The following is a 27120-nucleotide window of genomic DNA, read 5'->3' on the forward strand; positions in this document are numbered from 1 at the left end:
CCATGTTCTCTGTCTGTGCTATAGAAATGTGCTTCTTGCTTTGAGTGAGAGAGATGTCTTTGTATCTAGTTTCCATGCAAGTAACAGGGAGAAGAGGAAATAGACCTTAAGGTAGGATGACAGCACAGTGATAGAGCAAATTATTTGCATACAGCAGGTTCATTTCCTGGCATCTTGTTCTCTAGGCATAGAGAATACATGTTTGAGAATTTGGAAAGCCAACTGCTGGTCAGTATAAATAATACTGAACTAGACAGACAGATGGTCTTGTTTGGTATAAGGTGGCTTCCTATATTAAAATTACACAATTTTAATATGATTGTAAATTATTTTAAATGTACAGTACTTTTTGTTATGAAACCAGAGAGAGAGAGAGAGAGAGAGAGGAATTCCTCCATCAGTTTTTCAAACCTTTCTGAAAGTGATAAGATTTTTCTTGTTTCCTTAAAAAAGTATAAATCCTTTTGCGTAGCTCTACATAGCCGCCCCGAGTAGACATGGTCTAGAGGGGCGGGGTAAAAATCAAATAAATAAATAAATAAATAAATATACATGTGAAAGGAGGATACCCTAATCAATGGCAAATTGCCACTAATCTGCTAATAATGACATCATTGCTGTTCGACATGCAGGGATGCACAACAGGATGCATCAATAAATGCTAAAAATGGAGGAGAAGAATGGGTTATTCTCCATTGTCCTCAATGTAGGACTTAGTTGCTTTGTAAAAATATTGTTGCTTTTACCTTCAAATATATTTGTGTTTTTCTCACCACAGGTTCCAGATTTCACTATCACAGATTTGTCCTCAGAATCTGATGAAATACCAGACATCTTGGCTTTGGATGAGGAGGGACAGCCTGATTATTCACGCACAAATGGTCCCATCACAACAGGACAACAAGTCGAATAGGCATAAAGAACAAAAGAAAGAACTGTTATTTTGAGAGAGAGAGATTCATGCACACTTTTGCTTACTAATTATTCTGATTTTTTTGAATGCAGTTACTTAGTCCTTGAGGAATATAAATAACTTTTGTTTTCATCTAGATCAATTGAAATTCTGTCTTTTTCATTGTTGTTTTGTATGACACACTAGTTTAATATTTTAGCATGCATGAAAGGCCTTTTTGTCTTCCAGGCCAGTTAAAGATGTTCAACTGGTCTGAAATATCTGTGTAGGACAATCCAGTGTTAATCCCAACCTGGAGACCCATTGAAATTAACAGAATGTGTTACCCATGAGTAACTCAAATTTCATTTATTTTAGTGGGTTTTCTCTACTTGGAACTAAAACTGAATTTAGCCCTATATCACAGTTTGACCTAGAACTGCTTTAGAAACAATGCTCCATTTCACATGAAAGCCTGTCTAATAAGACAATATGTTGCCTCAAATCTCTCAAATAATTGAGTTTCTCTGTAAACTATTTCTATATTGCTGGATATGTACTTTTTCTCCTGTTGGGAGAAAAAAAAACTCGAGTTTGTCATTGATTTTGACATAGCAATATATCTGCCTGATTCTGTATGCTAAAAATTTAACACACACTTCTTTCAGGTTTAGGGTTGCCAGATACATGTATATGTAAAGGAGGACATAGAAAGCCAAAAAGGAGGGCAAAGGAGGACATGTTGGGGGGGGCTCTGTGCACAGGGTGGGGTGGGGGGTATGTCACTTTTGGAATAAGGTATTGGGGAGAATAGCTCTTTGATCATGGGGCAATACCATAACCATTCAACCTACTCAGTCTTGAAAGGTCAAGACTGGGAAAGTTACATTTTTTGGACCACAAAACTCAGAATCCACTGGCCACTGTGTTTTCGTGTTTTAATTTAAAAAAATAAATAAAAATAAAACAAATCTACATATACACTTATTGGGCTCCCAGGACCAATGGAGACAACCTATTCCTTCCTTTAATGGAGACCCACCCCCCTTGTTTTACTTATTGATTTTTTTAAATTTTAATAAAAGCATAATAAAGTGAAATAAAAAGTTTTAAAAGTTGTGTGACAGATTTGAAACACTTTATAAAAACCAGAAAAAACCCCAGAAGGTGTGGATTTCTCTCAGCTTGAGAAATGCAAAGGGTGGAGAAAATGGATTTGCAGACACACAAACACACACACAAAGCCATTTTCTCTACCTTTTGCAATTGCTCAAGCTGAGAAAAAACTGCTTGTGTGTGTTCCAGCTCCCACAAGCACGGGAGATAACTCTGTATATGCTCCTGGACCTGGAAACGCACTCTGCACATGCCCCAGAGTTGGGGGGGTCAGGGCAGAAGGGGGGATAAAAATGCCTCCTGTTTCCTGGCTTTAGGAGGAAGGAGGGACCGGACCGACCCCTATTTCCCTGGCTTTGAACACCACCCCAAATCCCAGAACAGCCTCCCCTCCAGCAGGCAAGCAAGTGCACTCACTTCACTCCTGTCCCGGTTTCCATTCATCCCTCTCGCACCTTCCTGCCTTATTCAGCTCCCAGGCAGAAGCAGCCATCCACAAGCCGGGGGTTGATTGCCCGGGGCTGCAGCCCTAAACAATCAAGCCACCTTATCTCCGATCTCTCTGAAAGAACCGGAAGATTTAACAAGTGCCACAACTGAGGAAGTAATAGGGAGAGGTTCAGCTGCAGGGGGTGGAGATACATTTTGAAGTTTTTAGTTTTGCCTGCTGGACAGAGGACATGCTCCTCAAAAATAGTACACGTCCTCCTTTTGCCGGACTTCTGGCAACCCTATTCAGGTTCTAATGCCGTGGAAGGACTTTGTGGTCCCTTTCTCTGTGATTTTGTCTTCTGATATTTGGTGCCTTCTCAAACTGTAAGCCCAGGTTTTGTTTTGTTTTTCCCCAAGTAATAAATGTAGTTCTGCACTACAGCAGTTCACATTGTGGGGATGGAACACACAACTTGCAGTCCTTAGTTGCTGGAACACAGAACCTGCAGTCCTTAGTTGCTCCCTGTGGGCTCCAAAAAGCTGGTGAGATCCCCACACACTTGTTTTTGCAGATCAACTGGGCTGTGGAGAAAATGTTTGTTCCTTGGCTTGGAAGACTGCCATTTTCCTGTTGCTAGGAGTAGAAAAAATCACAACACCAAACAGCAATCTTGCTGAACAAAGAGACAGTTGGGAAGAGACTTTTGCCATCCATCTCCACCATAGGTGACCCCTGGATCACAGAAGACAACAAATATCTCATTTCTCTGTATTGCAGATGTACATACAGCCCCCCCCCCCGAACACAGGATGCAATAAAGGTTTAGATCTCTTGCACATAGGAGCATTCAGTGATGTTAATGTGAAACAGTTCCCTTCACAGAGAAAACAATCATTCCAGGGAGAATGTTAGATGGAAACTTTTTCCTCCTGATTTTGATTATCTATTTGTAAGGGTATTTGTTGAACAGAAGAGCATGTAGCAAAACGTCTCCTCTGATGATTTAAAAAACCAAACAGGCTCATGAAGGGAGATATGGTCCTTCAGGTAGTTTGGACCCAAGCAATTTAATGCTTTCTAAGTCAAAATTAGCACTTTCAATTGTACCCAGAAATGGACTGGCAGCCAGTTCTAATACGGCTTCAGAATTTTCAACATGAAAATATGTTCTCTTTCCACTAAGTTGTATTAGAGTAGATTAGATTATGGCAAAGCCTTTGATTTATGTAGATCACAAGAATCTATGGGACATTCTGAAAGACAAGGGTGTGCCTCAGCTCTTGGTTGTCCTGTATTGGGCTAAGCTACCCTTAGAACAGAATATGGAGAGATAGAATGGTTTCCTATTAGCAAAGGTGTCAGAGAAGGATGCATTTTATCCTCTTACCTGTTGAGGTGACTCAGAGCGCGGAATGAAAATTGGTGGAGAAACACCAATAATTTAAGATATGCAAATAATGCCATCTCATTGCCAGAAAGTGGCAATGACTTGAAACAATTTCTGATGAAAGTTAAAGGTGTGTAGCGGAACCCAAAAGATGATATCATTCCTGCATGTCAATCAGAGGACAGAGCAGGAGGGGCGGAATCAGAATGACAGACAGCTGGAAGAGTCAGTTAAAGACAGTTGGAATCAGGGAGAGATAGAGAGAATTAGGGACCACAAGATGTGGAGAGAGTGCTAGGGTTTAGGAATAGCTAAAAAGGGGTTAAGAAAGGAAATTGAAAGAGTAACATATACTGAACAAGCAGGAATGGCCACATAAGCATAACATGAGAAATACCAGTGATTGAATGCATGAACTAATATATGCACACCAGACACAGTTATATATTTGATTCTCCTGATGATTTTGTTCACTAATAAAAGAATATTTGATCAAACCCTTGATTCCTAAGTTATATGAGCAGCTCCTGTGTGTGGGAATTGTAGTGGTATTAGGAAAAATACCTGGTGGCAGCGAAAAGAAGGAAAAAGGCGTGTTTACCTTTGTGGAGCCCAAAGGAAATAAAGGGGCAACAAGGGGGATCGCCACAAGGTGCTAAAGCACGACTGCAGTTGAACATTTAGAAAGCAAAAATCATTACAGAAGAACTACACAACTTTAATATTGACAATTAAGAAACTGAAATGGTTAAAGATTTTGTTTACCTTGGTTCAATCATCATTCCAAACAGAACCTGCAGCCAAGAAATCCAAAAGAAGAATGAGACTTGGAAGGGCAGCAACGAAGGAACTAGAAAAGTTCATGATTTATTGTATTTTAAATGCTGTAAGCCGCCCAGAAACCTTCGGGTAGTGTGGGTGGCATATAAGTTAAATAAATAAATAAATAAATAAATAAATAAATAAATAAATAAATAAATAAATAAATAAATAAAATGTATAAGGTTGTGTCGCTAGAGACCAAGGCCAAGATAATTCGTACTATTGTATTCCTGATCGCTATGTACAGATGTGAAGGTTGGACATTAAAGGAAATGGACAGGAAGAAAAATGATTGATGTGGAATGTGGTGTTGGAGAGAGATGTGCCGACACAGCCAGAAAAACGAACTAGTGGGTCCTAGAGCAAATCAAGCCTGAACTTTCTCTGAATGCAAAGATGACAAAACAGGCTGTCATACTTTGGGCACATCATGAGAAGACAATGTGAGCACCCAGGGTCTTCTAAAAGAGCACCTGAGGCTTGAACAGAGAGGTTCCAGGTGTAAGCGTACTTCTAAATCAGCTGCAGGTGTTCTTGACCATCGTCCTGATGTTGTGTCTTGACCTTTATCGTCTCTGGCCAAGTCAGCTTAATGGAAAATTCCAGCTCGCTCTAGGAGAAAACAGCTTCTCAAAGCATCTAATGCTAACACAGACCAATATGGATTCCTTCTAATCAACACAATTCCATGACTACAAATCCCATTCAGAAATTACATCTGAGCCCTAATAACCTAAACCATGACAGACAATAACGCTGGAAAAAAGGTTGAAGGCAGCAGGAAAACAGGGAGACTAAATATAAGATGGATTTGACTACATAAGGGAACCACAGGCCTGAGTTTACAAGATCAGAGCAGGGCCTGTTGATGACAGGACATTCTGGGGAGCAGTCTTTCAAAGGATCGCCATATGGTGCGGTAAGAACAATAGCAGTGTTACAAGACTCCTTTGGTTACTTTCACTCTACATGTTTCACTCTCTATGTTTTTTTCCGATGGGAGGCAGCCGCAGTGCATTCCGGGATGGGAAGTTGTTTCCCTCCCCCCCTCCCATATATAAAGCGCCCGCCACGAGAAGCGTCAATGTAGGAACTACGCGTCTTTTGATTGGCTGAAGTGTCCCTCGCGGCGTGGGGCAGTGATCCCGTCCCTTCGATTTATGTTTTTTTGGCGGTTTAAGCAGAAGGGTGGTGAAGGCAATTGTGAGGAAGGTTGCTAAAAATACGTCTGGAAGAACGTGAAAGGGGCGGTATAGAGGGGGAGACAACAGGGAAAGAAGGCTGCTGTCGAGCGGGAGAAGGGCTTTGGGGTGGATCCGTTAGCCGCTTCATCCGACCTAGTCGCGGGCTATCACCGGACGTGGACGCCATTAAGTTGGGTTGAACCGACCGGTTTGCGAAGATGAGCGCCACACCTCCGGCTTGGGAGAAAGAGCATCTCTGGCACTACCTTTTGGCGCTGGGTTTTGACCCCGCAGAAGCTGCCGCCGGGAAAATTTCCGCCCACCTCCGTCTGGGCGTGTGAGTGCCGGGGAAACGCTGGGGCTGCTTGTAGCCAGGGCGGCATTCGTGAATTGCCTGACTTTTCCTCTTCCTGGTGTACTTCTTTTGATAATTAATCAATAGCATTTCCCCACTTTCATCTTCCAGGAGTTCCTGATGGTGGGGTAGAAGCAGCAACAATATACAGTAGTCCAAATTCATATTTGTACATACCATATTTGTACTAACCAATTGTCATGCATCTAGGGGGTGCCTTTTTTATTAGAAAACGTTGCAGCAGTAGAAGTATGTGTTTCAGATATCAGTTATTATTTCTTGTAATATTAGGTGGTTTAAAATATTGCTGTGCTTTTCTAAGGGGCAAATTTGTGAACAGGTGAAATACTTCCCATCACTGCATCTCTCTAGGTCATATTTTAACTCTGCAGTAATGTTTCTCAACATTAATAGTTCCTTTTCTTGATTTTTAAAGGAATATGTTTGAAAAACCAAACAAAGATGCATTTCACATTGTTGCCTGGTTCTTGTTTTCAAAACTGGACCAATCACGCTGCAATGAAATCTTCAGGTAAGCATAAAATTTCACATCATTAAATAATGCTGTATTCTTGAATGTCTTTTTTCTTAAGTTTGTTTGTTCTGGTTATCCTTGATTGCTAAATTAAAAACTGTTGTTCCCAGGACCTGGGTTGGCCTTGTGTAAGTGCTCTACTACCCTTTCTAAAATAGTCTTCTGTTATCCAGCATAGGAAAGAGTGATGGCGAACTTGCCAGTTTTGCTTTTTTGGCTGCCTTAGCAACAAAGTGCGCATGCAGCTACCAGATGCCAGTGGCAACTTCTCTTTTGGGAGAAAATTGTCGTTTTGCAGGATGTTTTTACAAGGACTCTTGAATTTGTTGTTGTGTACTTAAACTTTGTTGGGCTGAGCTGCTGGGCCCAATTCAAAAGAAATATGTTGATATACAAATCATGTATAATAGTGGTGTAGTCTTGTTGTACAAGAAATAAGGATATTTGTCTACCTTTCTCCTTCCAAGATTTTACATTGTTTACATGGTGTGTGGGGATTGCTTAGATGTAATTTATAGGCTCAAGGGGAAATGCACAGATAATGTCAGTTTCATTTCTTCCGTCTACAAACATTTTCTTGATTTGTTGATCTTTTTTGTGCAGTGTTCTGGAGAGAAACAAATAGTGAGCTTATGGTTGTGGGTTTTTCAGGCTCTTTGGCCGTGTTCTGAACACGGCCAAAGAGCCCGAAAGTCCCACAACAACCATTATATCCTGGCCTTGAAAGCCTTCGCGAATACAAATACAGTGGTGCCTCGCTAGACAGTTACCCCACATGACAGGTTTTTTTGCTAGGCATTGACTTTTTGCGATCACTATAGCGATTCGCAAAACAGTGATTCCTATGGGGGAATTTCGCTGGACAATGTTTGGTCCCTGCTTCACAAACCAATTTTCACTAGACAACAATTTTGACAGCTCCCTCCGTGCTCGCAAAATGGGTGTTTTGGGCATCTAAGCTTCGCAAGACAGCTATTTAAACAGCTGATCGGCGGTTTGCAAAGCGGCTTTCCTATGGCTGATCTTCGCTAGACAACGACGATTCTTCCCCATTGGAACGCATTAAACAGGTTTCAATGGGGAAATGCTTTTTGCTAGACGATTTCACTAAACAGCGATTTCAGTGGAACGGATTATCATCGTCTAGCGAGGCACCACTGTAGTGAGCTCCCTTACAACTTCCTGAAACTATTCAGTTTCAAGTCTTGTAAAATCCCCCTTTCCATTAGTATCACCAAGTAGTTGCAGAACATAGAATTTACACTCTATTTTAGTGTGAGGAGTAGTATCTATTCAGTGATGTATTATGTTTGTGCTGAAATACATCACTAAAATAAAACCACTTTGGGAAGTGGATGAGATCCCTTACAAATAAACAACTCCTCACTTTTTATAAAGACTGAATATTTAGACTGTACAGGCTTATAGAAGTTGAAACAGGTTCGTATTCTTGATAAAAGCGATTTAGAATTTAAGGGCAATGAACAGCACCTTCAGCTGTGTTCAGAAATGAACTGGAAGCCCATGTAGATGTTGTAAAACAAATGTTTTCAACATAGGCAAATTCTTAGTGCTGTATGATGTTTCTGGAGGCATTTCGGAGGCAGTGGCAGTCCCTTGTAGTTATGCTGCAGTATGTAGAACATGAGACTTTCTGCTTCCAAAATTATAGTGGTATCATTTAGTACAGTGTTTCCCAACCTGGGCGGCATGATTCAAAGGGGGTCACAAAGTTTTCTAGGGGGTTGTAGTTACATATGTGTCATAACACTAGTTAAATATTTATTTCTTTGTCCTTCTGGGGCAGTATGTTAAAGTTAGTGTGCATGTGTATGAGAAGTAAGCCCTTTAGGGGGAAAAAGATGCCTCTACTTTCTGAGAGTGGATGACTTTACTCCATTAAAAATAATTTTAAATGCAAATGCAGTGGGAGGGCACTTGGCTCCAAGTTGCAACCCCCCCAATGGGAACCACTGACCAGCCTAGAAATAGAGTTACAACTATATATGTGTTACACTGCTCTTCTTAGGTTATTATTCAATGAACAAAATAGCATGGTAGTGCAAGTGCATTCAGATAATGTTAAGAATTGTTTGATTACTGGATAGTTTGAAAAATAAACTACCTGATTTCTTGAGCATATGTTGAAATTAGCCTCTTTCCTTTCCCTGGGAATGGAAAGGTTTTGTTTTCCTCCTGCAGATAAAAAAGCAGATTCTGAGTTCAGGAAACAGTGCTATGAATGGCTAAGAAAAATTTCAGTAAGTATTGGTAAGAATGAGAAAGGATCATTGTATATGTCTCCCACATATCAATATGCATGTGGTGGTCTATGAAAATAAATTTTAGTTTGTGCTGACACCTCTTGGTGGGAAATTCTTGTGCATTACTCTGACTACCTTTTCACGTTTCATGGCTGTTGATCAGCTAAGAAAAATGGATTGTTCAAAATGATAGCAGAGAAGCATTTAGAGCAGAGAAATGGTTTAAAGAAACAGCCAGAAAAGAGTGTGAAGGACAGGAGAATCCTCCACCCTTCCTCAGTTGTTTTCTTGTTTGCTTGGTGAGAACAGACATTGCTTTGCTATCCTGAAAAGTAACAGGCTGGTGATACTTGCTACAATTCAGGATCTGAAAATGTTTTTCTCACTACTAGTACAGTGGTGCCCCGCATAGCGAGGTTAATCCGTTCCGGATTAACCTTCGCTATGGGGAAACATCGCTATACGATGTTTAATGCGTTCCAAATGGGCCCAAAACTCACCGTTCTGCGATGTTCCCCCATGTTCCGGCGGCCATTTTGGGTGTTCCGGCAGCCATTTTGGGTGTTCCGGCCACCGCCGAACAGCTGTTCCCCCTCGCTATGCGAAAAAACATCGGTATGCGATCGCATTAGCGATCGCAAAATCCGCATCAGTATGCGGATTCATCGTTAAACGGTGCGCTTGTTATGCGAGGCACCACTGTATATGTGTTACTCTTCCTGCTTTTATTTTTAAATCCCAGATGTGTCCCTTTAAATAAAAGCTTGAGCATAGTTCCATGCTTAAGGAAGGGGTGATCAATTTGTGACCACATACAGTAGTTGTTGCATTGTTCCTATCAGCCTTAGCCACATAGCCAGTTTCTTTCTAGAAACATGAGCTGCAATACTACAGTTGCCCAACCTTTATGCAGTAGTTCAGCAGTTATATTTAGAACATCCAATACCAGCTTGAGAATATGGCTAACACAGTCATGACATATGAGATCCAATACAATGGAAGTTGTTCTACTACAATGGCAGAAAGGTAATTGACAAGATACTTATATGGTGCTGAAAGGTAAAAGCCATTTGATTATGGGTATCGGGAAGGCTTTAACCCTGTGTAAAACTTTGGATGATGGTAAAACTTGGAATAGAGAATTATCTCACAAGGAAGGGAAAAACTTTGATACTGTTCTATTTCCTGCTTACAACATAATTCAGACAAACAATAGCTAAAACAGTAAGGTTGTTTACTGTCTGAAATTTATTCCTAATCCATTTAATTCCCTAGGATGAATGTGGAAAAAACTTTCCTCCAATTGTTGCATCACTATTCCTTTCCCCTGGTGGCCCTAAGTTCATTCATCTAATGTTCCACTTCGCAAGATATGTCATAATGCATCATATTAAAACAGATTCTGCAGGTAAGCAGTAGCGTAGAACAAGATGCTGTATAGTTCTTATAATGCTTTCTGTTCAGGCATGGTGCATGTTTTGGGAAGCTTATATGCTTTTAAGGATCTTTCCTGTTGTATAACTCTCATGTGTTAGAGAATGCGAACATTTGCTGGGGAACTGTTCTGGAAAAATGGATGTTTTGTTGGATGCATCTGTTTTTCTGTGGCTACATCATCAGAAATGATGGGAAACCTGTCTTTTTGGCATTTGTTGACTGTTGTACTACAGTGGTGCCTCGCAAGACGATATTAATTTGTTCCGCGAAAATCGCCGTCTTGAGAAAACATCGTCTTGCAAAACAAAAAAGCCCATTGAAATGTGTTGAAACCTGTTTACTGCGTTCCAATGGGCTGAAAACTCACCGTCCAGCGAAGATCCTCCATAGGGGCGGCCATTTTCGCTGCCTGTAAAGCGAGGAATCCGTCCAGAAAACACAGTGGGGAGCCATTTTGCACAGCGGGCGGCCATTTTAGAGCTGCCGATCAGCTGTTTCAGAAACATCATTTAGTGAAAAATTGGTTCCCGAAACAGGGAACCGATCATCAAGCGAATTTTCCCCATAGGAACATCCTTTTGCGATTGCAAAAGTGATCGCAAAAACTTCATCATCAAGCGGTTTCGTCATTTAACAAGGCAATCGTTAAGCGAGGCACCACTGTATTGTTAACTTGCAGGCTCCCTCTTAAGATTCCACAAAAGGGAGGTTTGGACACACTAGTTTGTTTGGGTATTATACTTGCAATATGTAATTTTAAAAGGTGGTCTAAAAGCTTTGTTAAAGGATGTATAAAAATCTTTGAAATAGATAGTACTCAACCTACTTCTTGTGTACTGTTGTGGATACACACAGCTGCATGCAAGAATTCTTGAGTGGTCACTTGGAATTCTGTGATACTGCACAGAAGAGAAGCAGCTATATAAGATTAGAGGAGTGGCCAAAGTAAAGCAGGATGAAGAAACATTGACAGTCTGTTATTTTTATTTAGCTTCAGGCATACTTTATCCAGAAGCTATGAACTCAAGATCCTCAGACTTAAATATGTCAGTTGCAAAATATCGTGTGGCACGTAACCGATTTTTACTGAGTCTGCAAAAGGAAGACCTAATTATTCAAACACTTCAGAGGAAAGCACAGTAAGCAAAGTTTCTGCAAATGACTGAAATCCGTATGTTAAGTTAATTTACTACTATTGGATGTTATATTTTTACCCACTGAAAGTTGCAGGTAAGTGAGGAAAGTTTGGATACCCAAGCTTCTGAATGCAAGATTTCCAAAAGATCTTTTAACAGTTTATTGGTACTGGGAAACAGGAAAAGAAAATTCTGCTAGAAAGCATAAGCCTGAAAAGTTCCTCCAAAGTATTTTAATATGGCAAGGTTTTTCCCTCTGGGTAACAAAGATATTTGCTGCAATAAGTGTATTTTCTATAGGAGACAGATGACATCCTGAGAGACTCTCTTCCCCTGCAGAAAAATTCCAACAGTGTTGAAGCAAACCTGTGCTCATACAGTGGCCTTTTCCTTTTCTCTCACTACTCTAAAAACTCCTTCCTCTCTTACAGAGGCTTCCGCCAATCTTTTAGGAAGCTGTTCTGTTGAGAGGAGGATACACTAGATATAATCCTATGCAACATGGATATTTACGAGAATTACTTTTTGAAAGCTACTGAAGAAAGTGTATAGGCTTAACTGGTTTTCTATTAGCTAAGTACTCTTTTTGTTATGTACAGAACAAGTACAGACAAATCTCAGGTTTTTATCTTAATTTTTGATTTTGAGCTTTTTTTTTCAATTTATAGAATTTTCAGTGGACGAATTAGAGACTCAAGATATGAAAATGCAGATCTAGACAAACAGCTCCAAAAGTAAGTATATTCTGGTCAGCTTGCCCTCATTTGTAAATATGTTTTCCACTATTAAAAAAAAAAAAACGCTTTGTCACATTCCTGCATGGCTTTTGGTCGTTTTCACCAATCAAAGGCGCACGCTATGTGTTGGTCAACTGCCACCAGTTGATTATATCAACTTTGTTCACTATTAATGACAGAGGTCCAGGCAATGTATCATTTAAGAACCAAGTAGAAATTGTTTATTGTTAAAAGTGATAAAAGTCTAGTCAATGTCATTAACTCTTAACTAAACAACCTTCTTTCTTCACTTCTCTCTCCACTCACCACCTACTCCCTCCCTCCCTCTCCTTTCCCCCCACATAACTCTGCCCCTCCCCCTCCTATTGGTGCATGTAAATTTCAGTATGAATATTAATGAGCAGGGTGAACACTACATCTCTCCCCCCTTAATTAGTTTGTTTTAGGAGGGGAAACTTAACGGTTTGCCCTCATAAGCAAACTAAGGTTCGTGGAAGAATGTAAATCTTGACCTCTTACATTACTAAAGATACATACCATTACCTACCTCTTAGTTTATTAATAGCCAAGTAAATTTTGCACTTTAAACATATCCGATAAATATTACACAAACAGAACAGTTAATATTGATCTTAGATAAATAAAAAAAGAATTTTTTTCTAGTCATTTGGCCTTTTAGACAAAGCATTTGTGACCATATTCTGAGATCCTTTTACACTGTGTTTTTCAAAATCAAAGTCTTGCAAAATCAACACTCATTTCATACGTTTGCTGCTATTAGATCTCTTAGTTCTTTGCCACACCAAAGGGGAATGGTGGGTGCAGAGGACGAATTTCCTTCCCCAAATGTAGGGGGCTTCCGATTCTCCTTTGTGGTCTCTGTGAATGCAAACTAGTGGGTTAATCTGCGCCTGAGCAGAGCAGCTTCGGAAACTTCTAGAGCTCAAGCACCTCCCACCTAGGCTATATCTCCATCTCCAGCACTGGGTTCCTCAGTTCCATTTTCTGCTGCGACTGTAACAGCATTGTTCGGAGCTTCTCTGTGTTTTCACTTCTTCCTTTCCCTAAACAATTGTTATTCGACCTCCCTTGTTTTACTTGGATGGAACTGTTTACTCTCTGCAATCGTGAGTTGGCTTGAAATCAAAAAACTGTGTTTGAGGCATTTATGGCCTCTGAAATACCCTTTAAATGTTGCATGGCCTGTAAGTTAAGATTCCCTCCAAGGAGAGCCATTCCAAGTACCTGTTCTGTTTAGGGGAAGGGCATCGGCCAGCCTTGTGCTCCTATTGCAAGGCCTTCACAAAGCCTGCTTTAAAGCACAGGCAAGATTGGCTAAAGGTACATCTCTGGTCAAAGTCTCTTGACCCACCTGTTCCTGGAATGGATCCTCCGAGTGCCCCACCATCCGAGGCGTCTTCTGTCTCTGGGCAATCTCTGCTGCCCGCAAAAAAGTCATCCTTGAGATTGATGGCCTCCGCTTTGGCGTCGAAGCCTCCCTCGGGCCCGAGCCTGACCAAGAAGAAGAAAAGGACAGCTCTGTTGGTGGTTCCATCAACACTGATGTTTTTGCCTGGGACTACAGTTGAGCTCGAGGCTTTGGAGGATGAGGGCATTCAGTCTACTGGGACAGTGGCACCCCTTTCTCCTCATCTGAGTCAGGCTTCTGGATCGCCCCTTCACTCGCCACAACCTTGATCGGTTACACCAGTCCCCTCTTTTCCTTAGCCGGTGGCCCTACTACCCCAGAAAAGGAAACGGAAGACGCAGCACATCAAGCCTGAGTCTGCTCCACCTCAACCCCGACCACCATCATCGGAAGATCCTCAGTATCCCTCAAGACTGAGAGGCTTCAGTTTTGAGGGTTCAGCCTTTCCATTGCCTTTCGATCCCACAGCGTTCTTCGCCTTTTAACGGTGGAGTCGTTCTGCCATCATTTTCAACAGTTCTCGCCTTACTCAGAAGACCATTTTCAAAGGCCGTCTGGCCCTCCTTCAGAGCCACGTGCTAAGGGAACAGCCCTTAGCCCATCCTGCGAGGTATCCTCTGTTGGGCTCGACCCAGGACTCTCAATGCCGTCTTGAGCTTCCAGCGCAGGCCCCTTTGTCACCTGTTCCGTTCTCTTGGGCTCGAGAGGAGGAAATTTTGGAGGACCTGGTTTGCTTGGAGTCGGAGTTCCCTTGGGGTCAGTCACCAACTCGCTCGCCAGACCATGTCCTTGAGCCTGAGTCGGACTCAGGTTCGGATGAAGGGGAAATTAGGGAGTCTTCTCCAGCTGACCTCCCTACTCCAGTCTCGGTCACCATAGGCAGCCATCCTCCTTCTCCTTTGGAGGATTATACCTCGTACACACAGTTAATTAAGAGGATTGTGGATGTTCTTGATCTTGCAGTAGTACAGCCACAATTGGAACAACCCGACCAAGGACCACCTAGCGTCTGTTAGGTTGGCTTTTATCCCATCTCAGCTTGGCCAAGGAATTCTGGGATAAGTCTTCTATCTCCCAGCAAGTACCTTGTCGGGTTGAGAACCTATATAAGGTACATGGGGCGGGAACCGAGTTCCTTGCAAAACATCCACCCAATTCCTTGGTGGTGGATGGCACACAATCCCGTGCTCGAACCAAGTCTTCGTCGCCGTCAGACAAGGAGGGCAGGAAGTTGGACACATTGGGGCGGAGGGCCTATATCTTTGCCACCTTTACCATGAGACCAACTACCTTGCGGCCATGGGGGCCTACCACAGGCATTTGTGGAACGCAATCCTCCCCGCTCAGAGCACCACACCGGAGGGCTTGAGAGCTACCTGCCTCATGGACCACCAGGAGGCTATATCCCTGGCTCGACAGGAGAGGGTTGCAGCCAGACACATAGTGGACATCTCCTCGAAGCAGCTGGCCATGGCTGTTGCCCTCCAAAGGCATGCATGGCTTCGGTCTGCCTCCATTACAGATGATGTGAGAACCGGACTGAAGATCTCCCCTTTGATGGGTTGGGGCTCTTCAATCCAAAGACGGATGAAATCTTGGAGAGATTATTAAAACAGAAGGACAGTCAGATCCATCTCGGCTCAGTCAGCGTCCTGTGGCTCTTGGCGTTGGCCCTACTCCTCAAACAGTCTGGTAGGCAGAGGCAATGCCAGCAATCCCGCCACCAGGACGGCTACCAGCACCATTTCTTCATGGGGTTAGATTAGCCCAATTTTTTGATGCCTGGAGGTCTGTTACCTCCGACTCTTGGGTTCCCACCATTATTGCCGCTGGCTATGCCATTGAGTTTGACTCTACACCTTGCACCAGTTTTGTCAGAAACACAAACTCTTCACCTGTACTACGTGAGGAAGTTGCTATTCTTTAAGGATGCCATCACTTTGGTGGAGAATCCTGTTTCCAGTAGTTTTTTCTCACGCTATTGTACCCAAGAAAGATGGTGGACTCCAGCTGATTCTTGATTTCAGGTCCTTGAATGTTTACATTACACCTCGGCATTTTCGTATGGCCTCCCTCGATGGTACTATTCAGATGGTCAGGCAGGGGGACTGGTTTGTGCTCATTGATCTCAAGGACACTTGCTTTCACATCAGTATCCATCCTGAACACTGCCGATTTCTTTGCTTCTCGCTGGATGGCGTAATCTATGAATTCAAGCCTCTCCCTTTTGGGTTGTCTACATCGCTGAGAGTATTTACAAAGTGTTTGGCTCTGGTGGCAGCTTACCTTCGTTTGCAAGGCATCACTGTCTTCTCTTACCTTGATGATTGGTTGCTGGTAGCGTCGCCTCCTGATGTACTTTCACTACACTTAGCATTTACCCTGTCTCTTCTGTCTGAACTTGGTCTCCAGGTCAGCCATGAGAAGTCAAAGTTGACTCCTACCCAGGAAGTGACCTATATTGGAGGAGTTCTGGATGTTGTCTCAGGCCGTTCCTTCATTCCAGAAAACCGCATTCTAAAAATTCAAGACTTACTTCCTCACTTTACTGCAGGGGCGAAGGCTGAAGCTCTGCTGGTTCAGCGCCTTTTAAGCCTTATGGCCTTTAACCACAGCTGTCATCCAACACGCCAGGTTTAAGATGCGTTCCCTTCAACTTGGTACTTGGCTCTGTTCAAACTGTTGACCCTCCAAGATGCTCGCAGTTTCGAAGGAACTGGAAGAGCAATTGACTTGGTGGTCTCTCCGCTCCAATCTCCTTGTGGGCAGACCCTTTGGTCCGTTGCAGCCATTGGTTTCAGCTCACCACAGATGCCAGCATGACCGGTTGGGGAGCACACATCCAGGATCTGACAGCAAACGGTCACTGGTCGCCAGAGGAATGGTGTCTTCAGATCAACCTTCTGGAATGCCTACATTTTTAAAAGGCTCTGTAAGCCTTCAAACATACTCTTGGTGCAGCTGGCAACCAACAACACCACGATTGTGTACTACCTCAACAAGCAAGGGGGCGTACACTCCCAATGGCTGCTGTATCTCACCATTCAAATCTGGGAGTGGTACTACGAACACCACATCTTTCTGATTGCGGTACATGTGGTCTCCACCAACAACGTCCTTGCGGATTGGCTGAGTTGGCTACAGGACAGTACTCACGACTGGTCCCTGGACGATGCAGTCTTCCATTCCCTCTGCCAGAGACTAGGCACTCCTTGCCTAGATATGTTTGCAACTGTCACCAACAGGAAATGTGACTGGTCCTGCTCCCGGGCAGGAGCAGGGAGCAATTTGGAAGGGGATGAGTTCATGGTTCACTTGACGGAAGGGCTGCTGTACATGTTTCCGCCCATCCCTCTAATCCAGAAAACGATCATCAAGATCCGACAAGATCAAGCAAACGTCATCCTCATCATTCCTTGGTGGCCTCGACAACCTTGGTTTGCCCCTCTTCATCAGATGGCTGTCAATCATTTTCGACTCCTGAGCCTTCCTCATCTTCTCTCCCTCCACGATGGAAGGCACTCCATCTGGACTCCCTGCATCTCACGGCCTGGAGGCTGGATCTTTGAATAATAGATGTCCTTAATCGGGCACGTAGACCTTCCACTTTAGCCACCTGTGCACAGAAGTGGAAAGTGTTCTGTGACTTTGCTTCTGAGCACAACTTACCTGCTTGCCCTACCTCATTGGACACTCTTTTGAGGTTTATTCTCCTCTTCCTGCGTGGATTGTCACATTCTACGCTTAAAGTCTATATTTCCATGATAGTCGCGTATCAGCCTCCTCTTTCTGAGGCAGCCAAGTTGTTCCAGCACCTGACGCTGAAGCAGTTCCTTAAAGGCCTTCGCAATATGCACTTGGCCTACATGCCTCCGATACTGCAATGGTCTCTTCAGTTGTCCTGTGGACATCTTTTGTCCATTTTTCGAACATTTGGCTTCTACCTCTTTGAGGCTACTTACCTTCAAGATGACTTTTCTCCTCGCTGTTACTTCAGCAAGACATGCAAGTGAACTCACAGCCTTGCGCATGGGCCCTCCCTTCATACAGTTTCCAGATGTCTCCTTTCTTCAAAAGGTGACAACAGCTTTCCACTTTAATCAGCTGGTGGTTCTTCCTACCTTTTTTCCTATTCCTGGGACTAATTTGGAAAAGTCACCTCACTCCCTAAATATCAAGAGAGGCCTGGCTTACTACATCTCCAGGACTGAGCCCTTTTGTTCCTCCCAAAGACTATTTGTGTCATTCCAAGGACACTCTAAACGTTCCCCTGTTTCACCCCAAACCTTTTCCAGGTGGGTGGTTGCAACAATCAAGCTGGCATATGAGATTGCTCACAAACCTTTGCCTTCCACTGTTCGAGCACACTCGACCAGAGCAGTTGCCTCCTCCACGGCTTTCCTCCACGGTTGACCTGGCTGATGTCTGCAAGGCTGCGACGTGGTCCACACCGTTCACCTTTGCAGCACGTTATCGCTTTGTTGTTTGGGCCAAGGCTGCCATGGGAAGAGCCGTGTTGGCTTCTCTCTTGTCGTGACGCCCACCTCCTGGTAAGTCAGCTTGCTAGTCACCCATTAGTGTGCATTTACAGAGACCACAATTGAGAAAGAGAAGTTACTTACCTGTAACTCTGGTTCTTCGAGTGGTACTCTGTGAATTCACACATCCCGCCCTCCTCCCTGCTGTATGTCTTGTATGCCTTTGGTATGCTATACAGCGGCAGACAGTTCTACTGGAGACGGAGAGGCCTAGGTGGGAGGTCCCAGCACCAGGTGCTTGAGAATTAGAAGTTTTCCAAGCTGCTCTGCTCAAGCGTAGATTAACCCATTAGTGCGAATTCACAGAGTACCACTCGAAGAACCAGAGTTGCAGATAAGTAACTTCTCTTTTTTCTGCATCCATACGATAGCTAGCCACTCTTTTTCAATAGTGGATAAATGTGTCTCACCAGGTTGGTGTTTCTTGCTTATGTAAGTCACTGGATGTAGACTTCTGTTGTTGTCTGTTTGGCACAGCACAGCTCCCAGTCCCATGTTTGACGCATCCGTGTAAATGATGAACTCGCAGTTGAAGTCCAGTGCAATAAGGACAGGTTTTGAAGTCGGCACCTTCAGACACTCGAAGGTTCCCTGGCACTCTGATGTTCAGCTTGCTTCTTTAGGGTTATGTTTGTTAACAGAGCAGCCATCTTAGTAAACCTCAGGACAAAACATCTATAATATCCAGCTAACCCAAGGAATGCTCGGATTTTCTTTTTAGAAGTCGGGGTGGGCCAAGTATCAATAGCTTCTATCTTTGTATCTAGGAGTTTGATCATCCCCCCCTCCGACTAGATACCCTAGGTTCCCTATTTCAGAGTTACCAATTTGACATTTAGCCACTTTCACTGTCAAACCAGCATCATGTAACTTTTGCAACACAACCTCTAGATGGGATTTATGTTCCTCCCAGGTCTGGCTAAAATACCAATGTCATCCATGTATTCTACAATCGACTTAGGGTCCCTTTCTTTATAATCTTCCCAGTTCTGTTGTAACGAATCTAAAGGCCCTCTTACTTTACAACCAAACAAAAGTTCAAAAGGACTAAAACCTGCACTTTCTTGGGGAATATCTTAATAAGCATATAGCAGTGGTTGTAATTTATTATCCCAATCATTTGGGTTCTCTGCCACATACACAAGTATCATTCTCAATAATGTTCCATTAATTTTTTCCACTTACCCATTTGTTTGGGGGTGACAAGGAGACTATGTCACATGGGAAATTCCACAGACCTGCCATGGTCTCTTCTTTAGTTTGGAAGTAAAGGAAGTTCCTAAATCTGTTATTTCTGATGCAAAACTCATTCGACACATATAACTAACACATCCGTCACAGTTTCTATGTTTCTTATGGGTACTGCTCCTGGGTATCTGGTGGCAAAATCAATGATGGATAAAATATGCTTATTTCCTCATCTGCCTCCCCTGAGAGCAGGTTACCATGCAAACACTGCACATGCTTTGAGAGATCCAAACCAATCAAACAAGGAGCTGGGATTTAATCTGACACAGCTACTTTCCTTATAACAGACCACCCATGATAATTCAGTGCTGCTCTCACCATTGGCAATATTACAGAATCAGAACTTATTCCTTTAAGAGCGATCTCCTGTTCCAATATGTTCTCTCTGGGAATTATATCTGGGTTACAGTAATTTGAGAACATCAGTCTCTAATTTCTAAATTTTTTTCCCATTGATTAAAATCATTTCCCCAGAGCTTTCCAATAAATCTTGGTCACACAGAATTAAATAACACTGTAACACTCTGCCCTCAGAAAGCTCTGGGCTCTCTGTGAAGTCTGTTTCCTTAGCAACAGTGCAACCATTAGAAACCTCAACTTCAACTGCTAAAGGCTGAAGGCAAAATACAGTGGTGCCTCGCACAGCGAGGTTAATCCGTCCCGGATTAACCCTTGCTGTGTGAAACATCGCTGAGCGGTAAGAAAAAAGCCATTGGAATGCATTAAACTTAGTTTAATGCGTTCCAATCAGCTGATTTACTCACCGTTCAGCGAAGTTTTACAATGGCGGGCAGCCATTTTTGCGCCCTCCCCTCACTTAACGAGGGCGCGAAAATGCTGCGCGTGGCCATTTTGGCTGTTCCGGCTGCCATTTTGTTGTGGAACAGCTGATCAGCGGGTCGCAAAGCGAAGGTCGGTAAGCGGTTCGCTTACCGACCTTCGCTCTGCGATTTTCGCCCATTGAGGCCATCGCTCTGCGATCGCATTAGCAATCGAAAAAGCACCACTGTAGAGCAAATTCATCGCTCTACGGTGTGCACGTTCTGCGAGGCACCACTGTACTTTTTTAGGCTGCCTGAAATTTTCATTTTATGATTTTCACATTGGGACCAAAAATGTCCTCCTTTACCACAAGTGTAACATTGCTTGTTTGCCCTATGCTCAGAGTAAAGGGATTTATTAGTCCCCCCCCCCCCCGGGTTATTTGATCTCAGTAGACTTTGCTTGGAGAATGAAGGTTTCACTTTAGAATGGTTTTCCTTAACTTGAGTATTATTGAGGTAATTTTTACTGAAAGAGGATGGTTTTTCTCTCGTCTCAACCTTTTCTGACAATTTTTACCTCAGAGAACTGAGGATCTTTGATCGCACTAATAAAATCAGCATATTCAGATGCCTATTGCACAGTTTTAGGATCCTTGTCCTTGACAAGATAATGCAACTCTCCTGGTAAAATTGAATAAAATTGTTCTAACCTAAACACATTTTTCATTTGGCCCAAGGAGGTGTCATATTCTTGTTCTAACCACTTATTAAGATAGTGGGATAAACATGCCCCTAGTTGAGCAAAAGAAATTGATCAAAATTTTCTTGAGATGCTATGAGTTAATCCCAAATCTGGAATACACCATCTTTCTGTAACCTTAAAATCTCTAGCCTATGAATAGTTCTCAGATAAAACTCCTCTTATCTGTGACCTTAAAATTATCATCCTCTCATCATCTTTAACCCCGAAGTCCCAACAAGCTCTCTCAAAGGAAATCAAGAAAGATTCAGGACAGTCTCCTTTCCGATATTGGGCAAATTACTTTAAATTGAAATTTGAGGGATTTCCCACACTGGAATTATTAATATTTTAATTCCTGTTTCTTCTTCTCAATTTGGAACTACATTTCTCTTTGCCTTTCAAGTTCTCTGATTTTTTTTCTTTCCAATTCTCAAGGTTTTTCATAGCTAATGCCTTCAGTTTGAATTCCTCTTCTAGCTTCTATTTTTAAAATCTGGGGAGCTTTGAAAATTTTCTCATTCTGAGGTAATTATTACTGGTCCCTCAGTTTCTTCTTCACTTTGAATTTGAGGGTTCCCATTTCCCTCAGCACCCTGTAGCTCAACTTGTGCCTCCATGACCAAATTTTTATTTCATTTGGGTAGTATAAAATTTCTTATTAAATTGGACTGGTTCTGTTCCCTCAGAAGAGCCAAAAGGACCTCTTCTTGGGATTCCCAAGACCTGGGTTCAGGAACCCTGAAACTAAGTCTTCCAACAGACTCTAGCGGGTAACCACTTCTTATGCCACAGATTCTAACCCCCTTTCCCTCCAGACTCAAGAAAATTCAGTTTCACATTGGATTGTTTTGAATCCGACCGCTGTGCCATCAATTTGTCACATTCCTGCATGGCCTTTGGTCATTTCACCAAGCAATGGCGCACACTATGTGTCGTTCAGCTGCTACCAGTTGATTAATGACAGAGGTCCAGGCAGGATATTATTCAAGAACCAAGTCGAAGTTGTTTATTAAGTGATAAAAGTCCAGCCAGTGTCTTTAACTCTCAACTAAACAACCTTCTTTTTCCACTCTCAACCACCTACTCTCTCCCTCCCTCTCTCCTTTTCCCGCCCACTTAATTCTGCCCCCACCCACTCCTATTGGTGCATGCAAATTTCAACATAAATATTCATAACCAGGGTGAATGCTACACTCTTGCTCTGTATCATTACATTTGTTAGATATGACAAGTGTAATATGTAAGAGAAAGAAGTCCTATGCATGCTCAGTGGTTTAGGAATCTGACTGCAGAGCTGGAGTTTGATTCTTCACTGTTTCTCTTTGACAGGGGCTGGACTCAATAATCCATCTGGTTCCTTCCAGCTCTACAGTTTTAAAGTTGTTACCTTTTTTCTTTTGGTGTATCATTCCTGTTATGTTTAAATAGTTAAGCTGCCCAATCCATTGGTGAGAGATGTGAAAAAACTTAAGTAGAGGCTGTTACTGCTGCCAGCAATAAAATCTTGCTTTTTGTCTTTCACGTCTTGGGTAGAATGGGAAAAAATGTTCCTCCAAATCAGAGCAACACAACAGACAGAATTGAAAAGGTGAGGTTCTTTGTCCGTATATTTCCAGTTGTTGCCATTTAGCATCCCCTTCCCCTAATACTTACGTATGCACCCATTCTTTTTATGGTGCTTATCCCCCTCTTTCTGTCTTCTCCCTTTTCTCTATTACCCCAAGGTTCGCTGCCTGTGGACATCAATAACAGAAATACTCAGACTTCTGCAGAATGAAAGAGAAGTTGTAGATTCAGTTGTTAAAGGTCATGTTGACCAATATATATTGGACAGCAGGAATGTTGCTATCAGTGTTCCAAGGCCTCTACTTGAAAGAGTTGAAAAGGAAATGCATGAAGTAAGTTGTTCAGTAACCCCACTAGGAGTAGCATTTGATGTTTTCTGACGTATCACATTTGATTCAGTTGACTGATATTGTTGGAGTTATAGTTTGCAATGCAAGTGTGCAAGTGAATGTTTGACTGTCTGGGAAGGAAATCACCTGTGAGGCTAACACACTGAAAGCATAGCTACTTTTGCTTCCTTTCTGTCCTGCTTAATTAGCCCGCCCTTTTTGTTTGGCAAGCTTTAGATTAGTGGTTCTTAACCTTTGTTACTCTGATGTTTTTGAACTGCAACTCCCAGAAACCCCAGCCAGCACAGTTGGTGGTGAAGGCTTCTGGGAGTTGCAGTCCAAAACTGAGTAACCCAAGGTTAAGAACCAGTGCTTTAGATAATAAGTCCTTCCACGTGTTTCACTTTTCTGTATTTAAAGGGAATCCTTCTTGTCAGCCTCATGGCCTCTCTCTCCATCCTTACCCTTTCTCACTCACACACACGTAGATGTGCCTCCCTTGATTTGTCTACTTGACTAACTGCCAACACCAAAGCTGGTCTGCCTCCTACTCGTTATTTTTGTTCTCCCTTTTAGCCTAGCCTCTTAATTGTTTTTACTGTTGAATGTCCTTGCAGCAGTTGGCATATTTTGTCTCTTTGTCTTTTTTATTTTATGCTGAGCCCCTCCTCTGAGCTTTTTTCTAGCGGCCGTATGGAGGATTTTCACATAACAGTGAGTTTTTTGCCCATAGGAACACATTAAATGGGTTTTAATGCATTCTTATGGGCTTTTATTTCGCATAGCGACGAATCCGTATAGCGATGATTTTTGCTGCACGGATTATCATCGGTATGCGGGGCACCACTGTATTTTATTTCTAAGCAAGGCATATGAAGACGGGGGGAGTGTATGTATTTGGAAACTTACAAGTTTTGGCCAAGACCAAATTCCACAGTGAGACTGAATGCCTTTTTCCTTTTTTAAAATTCCTGGCTAGTTTTGGTGCTTAGCGCTTTGCAACTAAAGGAATTATTATAAATAGCCCCGTAATCTTAACAGATATTGACTTGTCCAACAGTTTTTTTGTTTAAATCTAAAAGTTAAAGACATTTTGAAAGAGGATGTTCACCTTTCTCTTGTGTTCTGGACTAATCTCCTAGAAAACCTTAGAGTGGAGTATTAGCTATAATTTTTTTAAACACTGAGAGGTAGTGCTGTATTAAAAGCAAACAATGTTTATATGAGGTAAGATACAGGATATTGCATGGAGAATTTCCCTTATCATCTTTAATGGTCAATGGTCCATAGTCAGGAAAGGTTGGCAAGTAAGTGAAAGCACCTTTCATTCCCAATTTTATTGCTAATAAAATGCCAGGTTTCTTAGTAACTGTCCCTATGATATGTCAGTGAGTGTATGCAATCCTGGCAGGAACCATTTTACAAGTGCTCAACTGAATGTGGTACAAGGAAATTGGATGAATCTGTGGATCAAAAGTAGTTGAGATGTGACTGGTAGGCCCAGGGTGTTTCTGTGCCCCCAACAACCTCATTTTTGTTGTTCTGGTTCAAAACATCTTATTCCTGCTAAGGGTTACAGAGATGTCTTTGCCAATTCTGAGGGCTCGCTCTCTCTCTGGTTAGTTGCCGAAAGGCAAATGCATCTTATGATATCTTATTCATGTACTGATCTCTTCTCTGTTGTTTTCAATATTTGAAGTTGTCTGTAGGGAATATATATGAAGAAGGCAAACTTAATATTTTAACAGTAATTCAGTTACTAAACAAAGCCTTGGAAATGTTGATGGTTGAGCGTCAGCACACTGATAAGAAGGCACTAAAATTGGATCTTCAGTATTTTGAAGCCAAGACCAAATTCCACAGTGAGACGTTACTGGGGCTAAATTCACTGAGGTGAGCTCAGAATTAGTCATGTCAATATTTTATTCTTTAGGCACAAGTTTCATCCAAATAAAGTGTGCTTGCAGGTTATACTTACTGGCTCAGTTCAGTAACCATTTTTGTCTGATTAAATGAAATTAATTGGACCAGAACTAAGTTCCCTTTTGCATGTATTTATTTAATTCTTTGTGGCTTAATTCGTTGAGGCTCACAGATCCTCGTGAACAGTGGTTCAACTAGTATTGCAGCCAAAACTCTGCTCATGCTCATGGTTTGATACTAATAGATCTAACAGCTAGCTCAAGGTTGACTTATCCTTCCAAGGTTGGTAAAATGAGTACCCAGCTCACTGGGGGGATATTGTCTGTATAATTTTTTTAAATTGTAAATCATCCAGAGAGTACTTTAAGCACCATGGGAGGGTATATAAGCAGCACACTTTCCTTATGGGGAGGTGTTTAACTACGGTGTCCCTATAACATTTGAAGTACTTTAGTTTTGGGTCACTCTTGATTTCTAGAGATTAATTGAACTAGTTTTCTGCTTCAGAAATCACTAGGAAACTGGTTTAAGAAACATTAGACTTGTGAACAGTACTAGAGAAGAGGAAACATGTAAATGCATATTATATGCTTAGTTTTATTGTTAACATCTGAATGAGAACTACATGTTCTTCTCTGTGTGTTTTTTATGCTTGAATTCCATTTGAAATATGTTGATATTCACAGTGCTTTCAAGGGACATAACTAGAATCCCTTGTATAGTACATTGCTGTCATTAACTTATAGCTTGAATTCTTTTATAGTCTGTTAGTAATCAAACTGCCCATGACTTGAGGTATGTTTGCTAAAAATCTCATAAATGTATTTGAAAATTTGACCCAAACATGGTTGTCTTCTGTGTTTTTACAATTTGAGATTTTTGTGAAACATGGCATCTTGTGTATGTGTGGGGGTGGGTGTTTGTTTGGTTGCTTGCTTGAAGTTGTAGTTAGGGTACAGAGAGACAAGATCTCAAAAAAGCTACTATATATTCATTGCAAAATATAAACTTTTGAATTAACCGGAAGATGCTTTTTGTAAAATGCCAGTTTGCTTAAATAAAGCTATTGAACATATCATACCTCAATAAACGTGATGATTTGTTATGAATATTCATACAGGCAGAAATTAAAACTTGAGGATCATATATCAATAAGTCATTCAATTACTGAAAAACAACATGAATGGGATTTGAAGTGGAAAACCTGCCTTGGCCAGTCACCTTTTCATTTAATTAAAGATCCAAAACCTGTAAGTATTAGCAGCTGGTGGAAGGAAATTAAGATGTTTGTGCTGAACAAGAACAAATTTACATATCTTGGAGCCATGGTTTTCAGGATCTTGTCTTTGACACTATTAGAACCTATGGATGTGCCATTTTTATTTTTATTTTTTTGATTCCAGCTTTCAGAATTCTTAATTTTTGGGAGTTCCACCTGACAGCCCCACATTGACAGACACCTAAAATGTGCCTCATCTGGAGGGAGGCCTAGCTGGAAGGCTTCATGACCTAACTTCATAATGCAGCTTCCTGTTATTTATTTGATTTATATGCTGTGCCATTAGTGCATGAACTCCACTGGGTGGTTTACAAGTTAGAATGCAAAAATAGCACAAACCGCACATAACAATACATACAACAATACTTAAAAGCAAAATGTGATGCTTAAAGCACTTTCTGGGTGGTTTACAATTATGCAAAAGCAAAGAGAGAACAAGAAAGGAAAAAATAAAATATTAATATTAACAGCATCCAGGAGACTGTTGAAAGCAGCTTTGAATAGTTCTTTTTTCAGCAATTTCTTGAATGTAAGGAGGAGAGGAATTTGTCGTATCTCTGTTGGTAACCTGTTCCAGAGACTGGAGACCACCACCAAGAAAGCCCGATTCCTTATCTTAACCTTTCTGGCATCCCTCAGTGTGGCCATTTTAAGCAACATAGAGAGAAGGAGATAAATCGAGCATGGAATATAACAGGCAGCCAGTGAGGATTCACCAAGACTGGAGATATATGATCAAATTTATTAATCCCAGTAATCAATCTAGCCACTGCATTTTGGACCTGCTGAAGTAACCTTGTTTTCAAGGGAAGCCTGAACATTACAGTAAACTATTTTTGACATTACCAATGTGTGAACCACTGTTACTAGGCATTTCTTATCCAGGTAGGGCAGTCAACCAGAATTGGTAAAGGCACTCCTGGCCACGGATGATATTTGAGCTGTCATAGTATAACGTCCAAGAGTACTCCTGTAAGCAATCCCCCATCTCCAAGGAGATTAAG

The 27120-nt window shown here is 42.0% G+C and overlaps 2 protein-coding genes across 5 annotated transcripts in view; both read left to right on the plus strand.

Annotated features, from left to right (window-relative positions):
• Positions 1-1051, plus strand: part of PLIN2 (perilipin 2) — a 43018-nt gene extending 41967 nt beyond the window's left edge. For all 3 annotated transcript variants that reach the window (XM_020790373.3, XM_072988875.2, XM_020790376.3), the window contains one exon: positions 779-1051. In XM_020790373.3, coding sequence (XP_020646032.2) covers positions 779-947 — 169 coding nt within the window. In that variant the 3' untranslated portion in view covers positions 948-1051. The remainder of the gene's footprint in view (positions 1-778) is intronic.
• A 4667-nt stretch (positions 1052-5718) lies between these two features.
• Positions 5719-27120, plus strand: part of HAUS6 (HAUS augmin like complex subunit 6) — a 110678-nt gene continuing 89276 nt past the window's right edge. For both annotated transcript variants that reach the window (XR_012083203.2, XM_020790384.3), the window contains exons 1-10: positions 5719-6171; positions 6626-6721; positions 8907-8985; positions 10264-10396; positions 11417-11564; positions 12230-12295; positions 22553-22607; positions 22744-22917; positions 24614-24807; positions 25958-26087. Coding sequence is in view for 1 of the 2 variants with exons in the window: in XM_020790384.3 (XP_020646043.2) it covers positions 6053-6171; positions 6626-6721; positions 8907-8985; positions 10264-10396; positions 11417-11564; positions 12230-12295; positions 22553-22607; positions 22744-22917; positions 24614-24807; positions 25958-26087 (1194 nt within the window). In the remaining variant the exon portion in view is untranslated. The remainder of the gene's footprint in view (positions 6172-6625; positions 6722-8906; positions 8986-10263; positions 10397-11416; positions 11565-12229; positions 12296-22552; positions 22608-22743; positions 22918-24613; positions 24808-25957; positions 26088-27120) is intronic.

The sequence above is a fragment of the Pogona vitticeps genome, chromosome 2, assembly GCF_051106095.1.
Source record: "Pogona vitticeps strain Pit_001003342236 chromosome 2, PviZW2.1, whole genome shotgun sequence".
Taxonomy (NCBI): domain Eukaryota; kingdom Metazoa; phylum Chordata; class Lepidosauria; order Squamata; family Agamidae; genus Pogona; species Pogona vitticeps.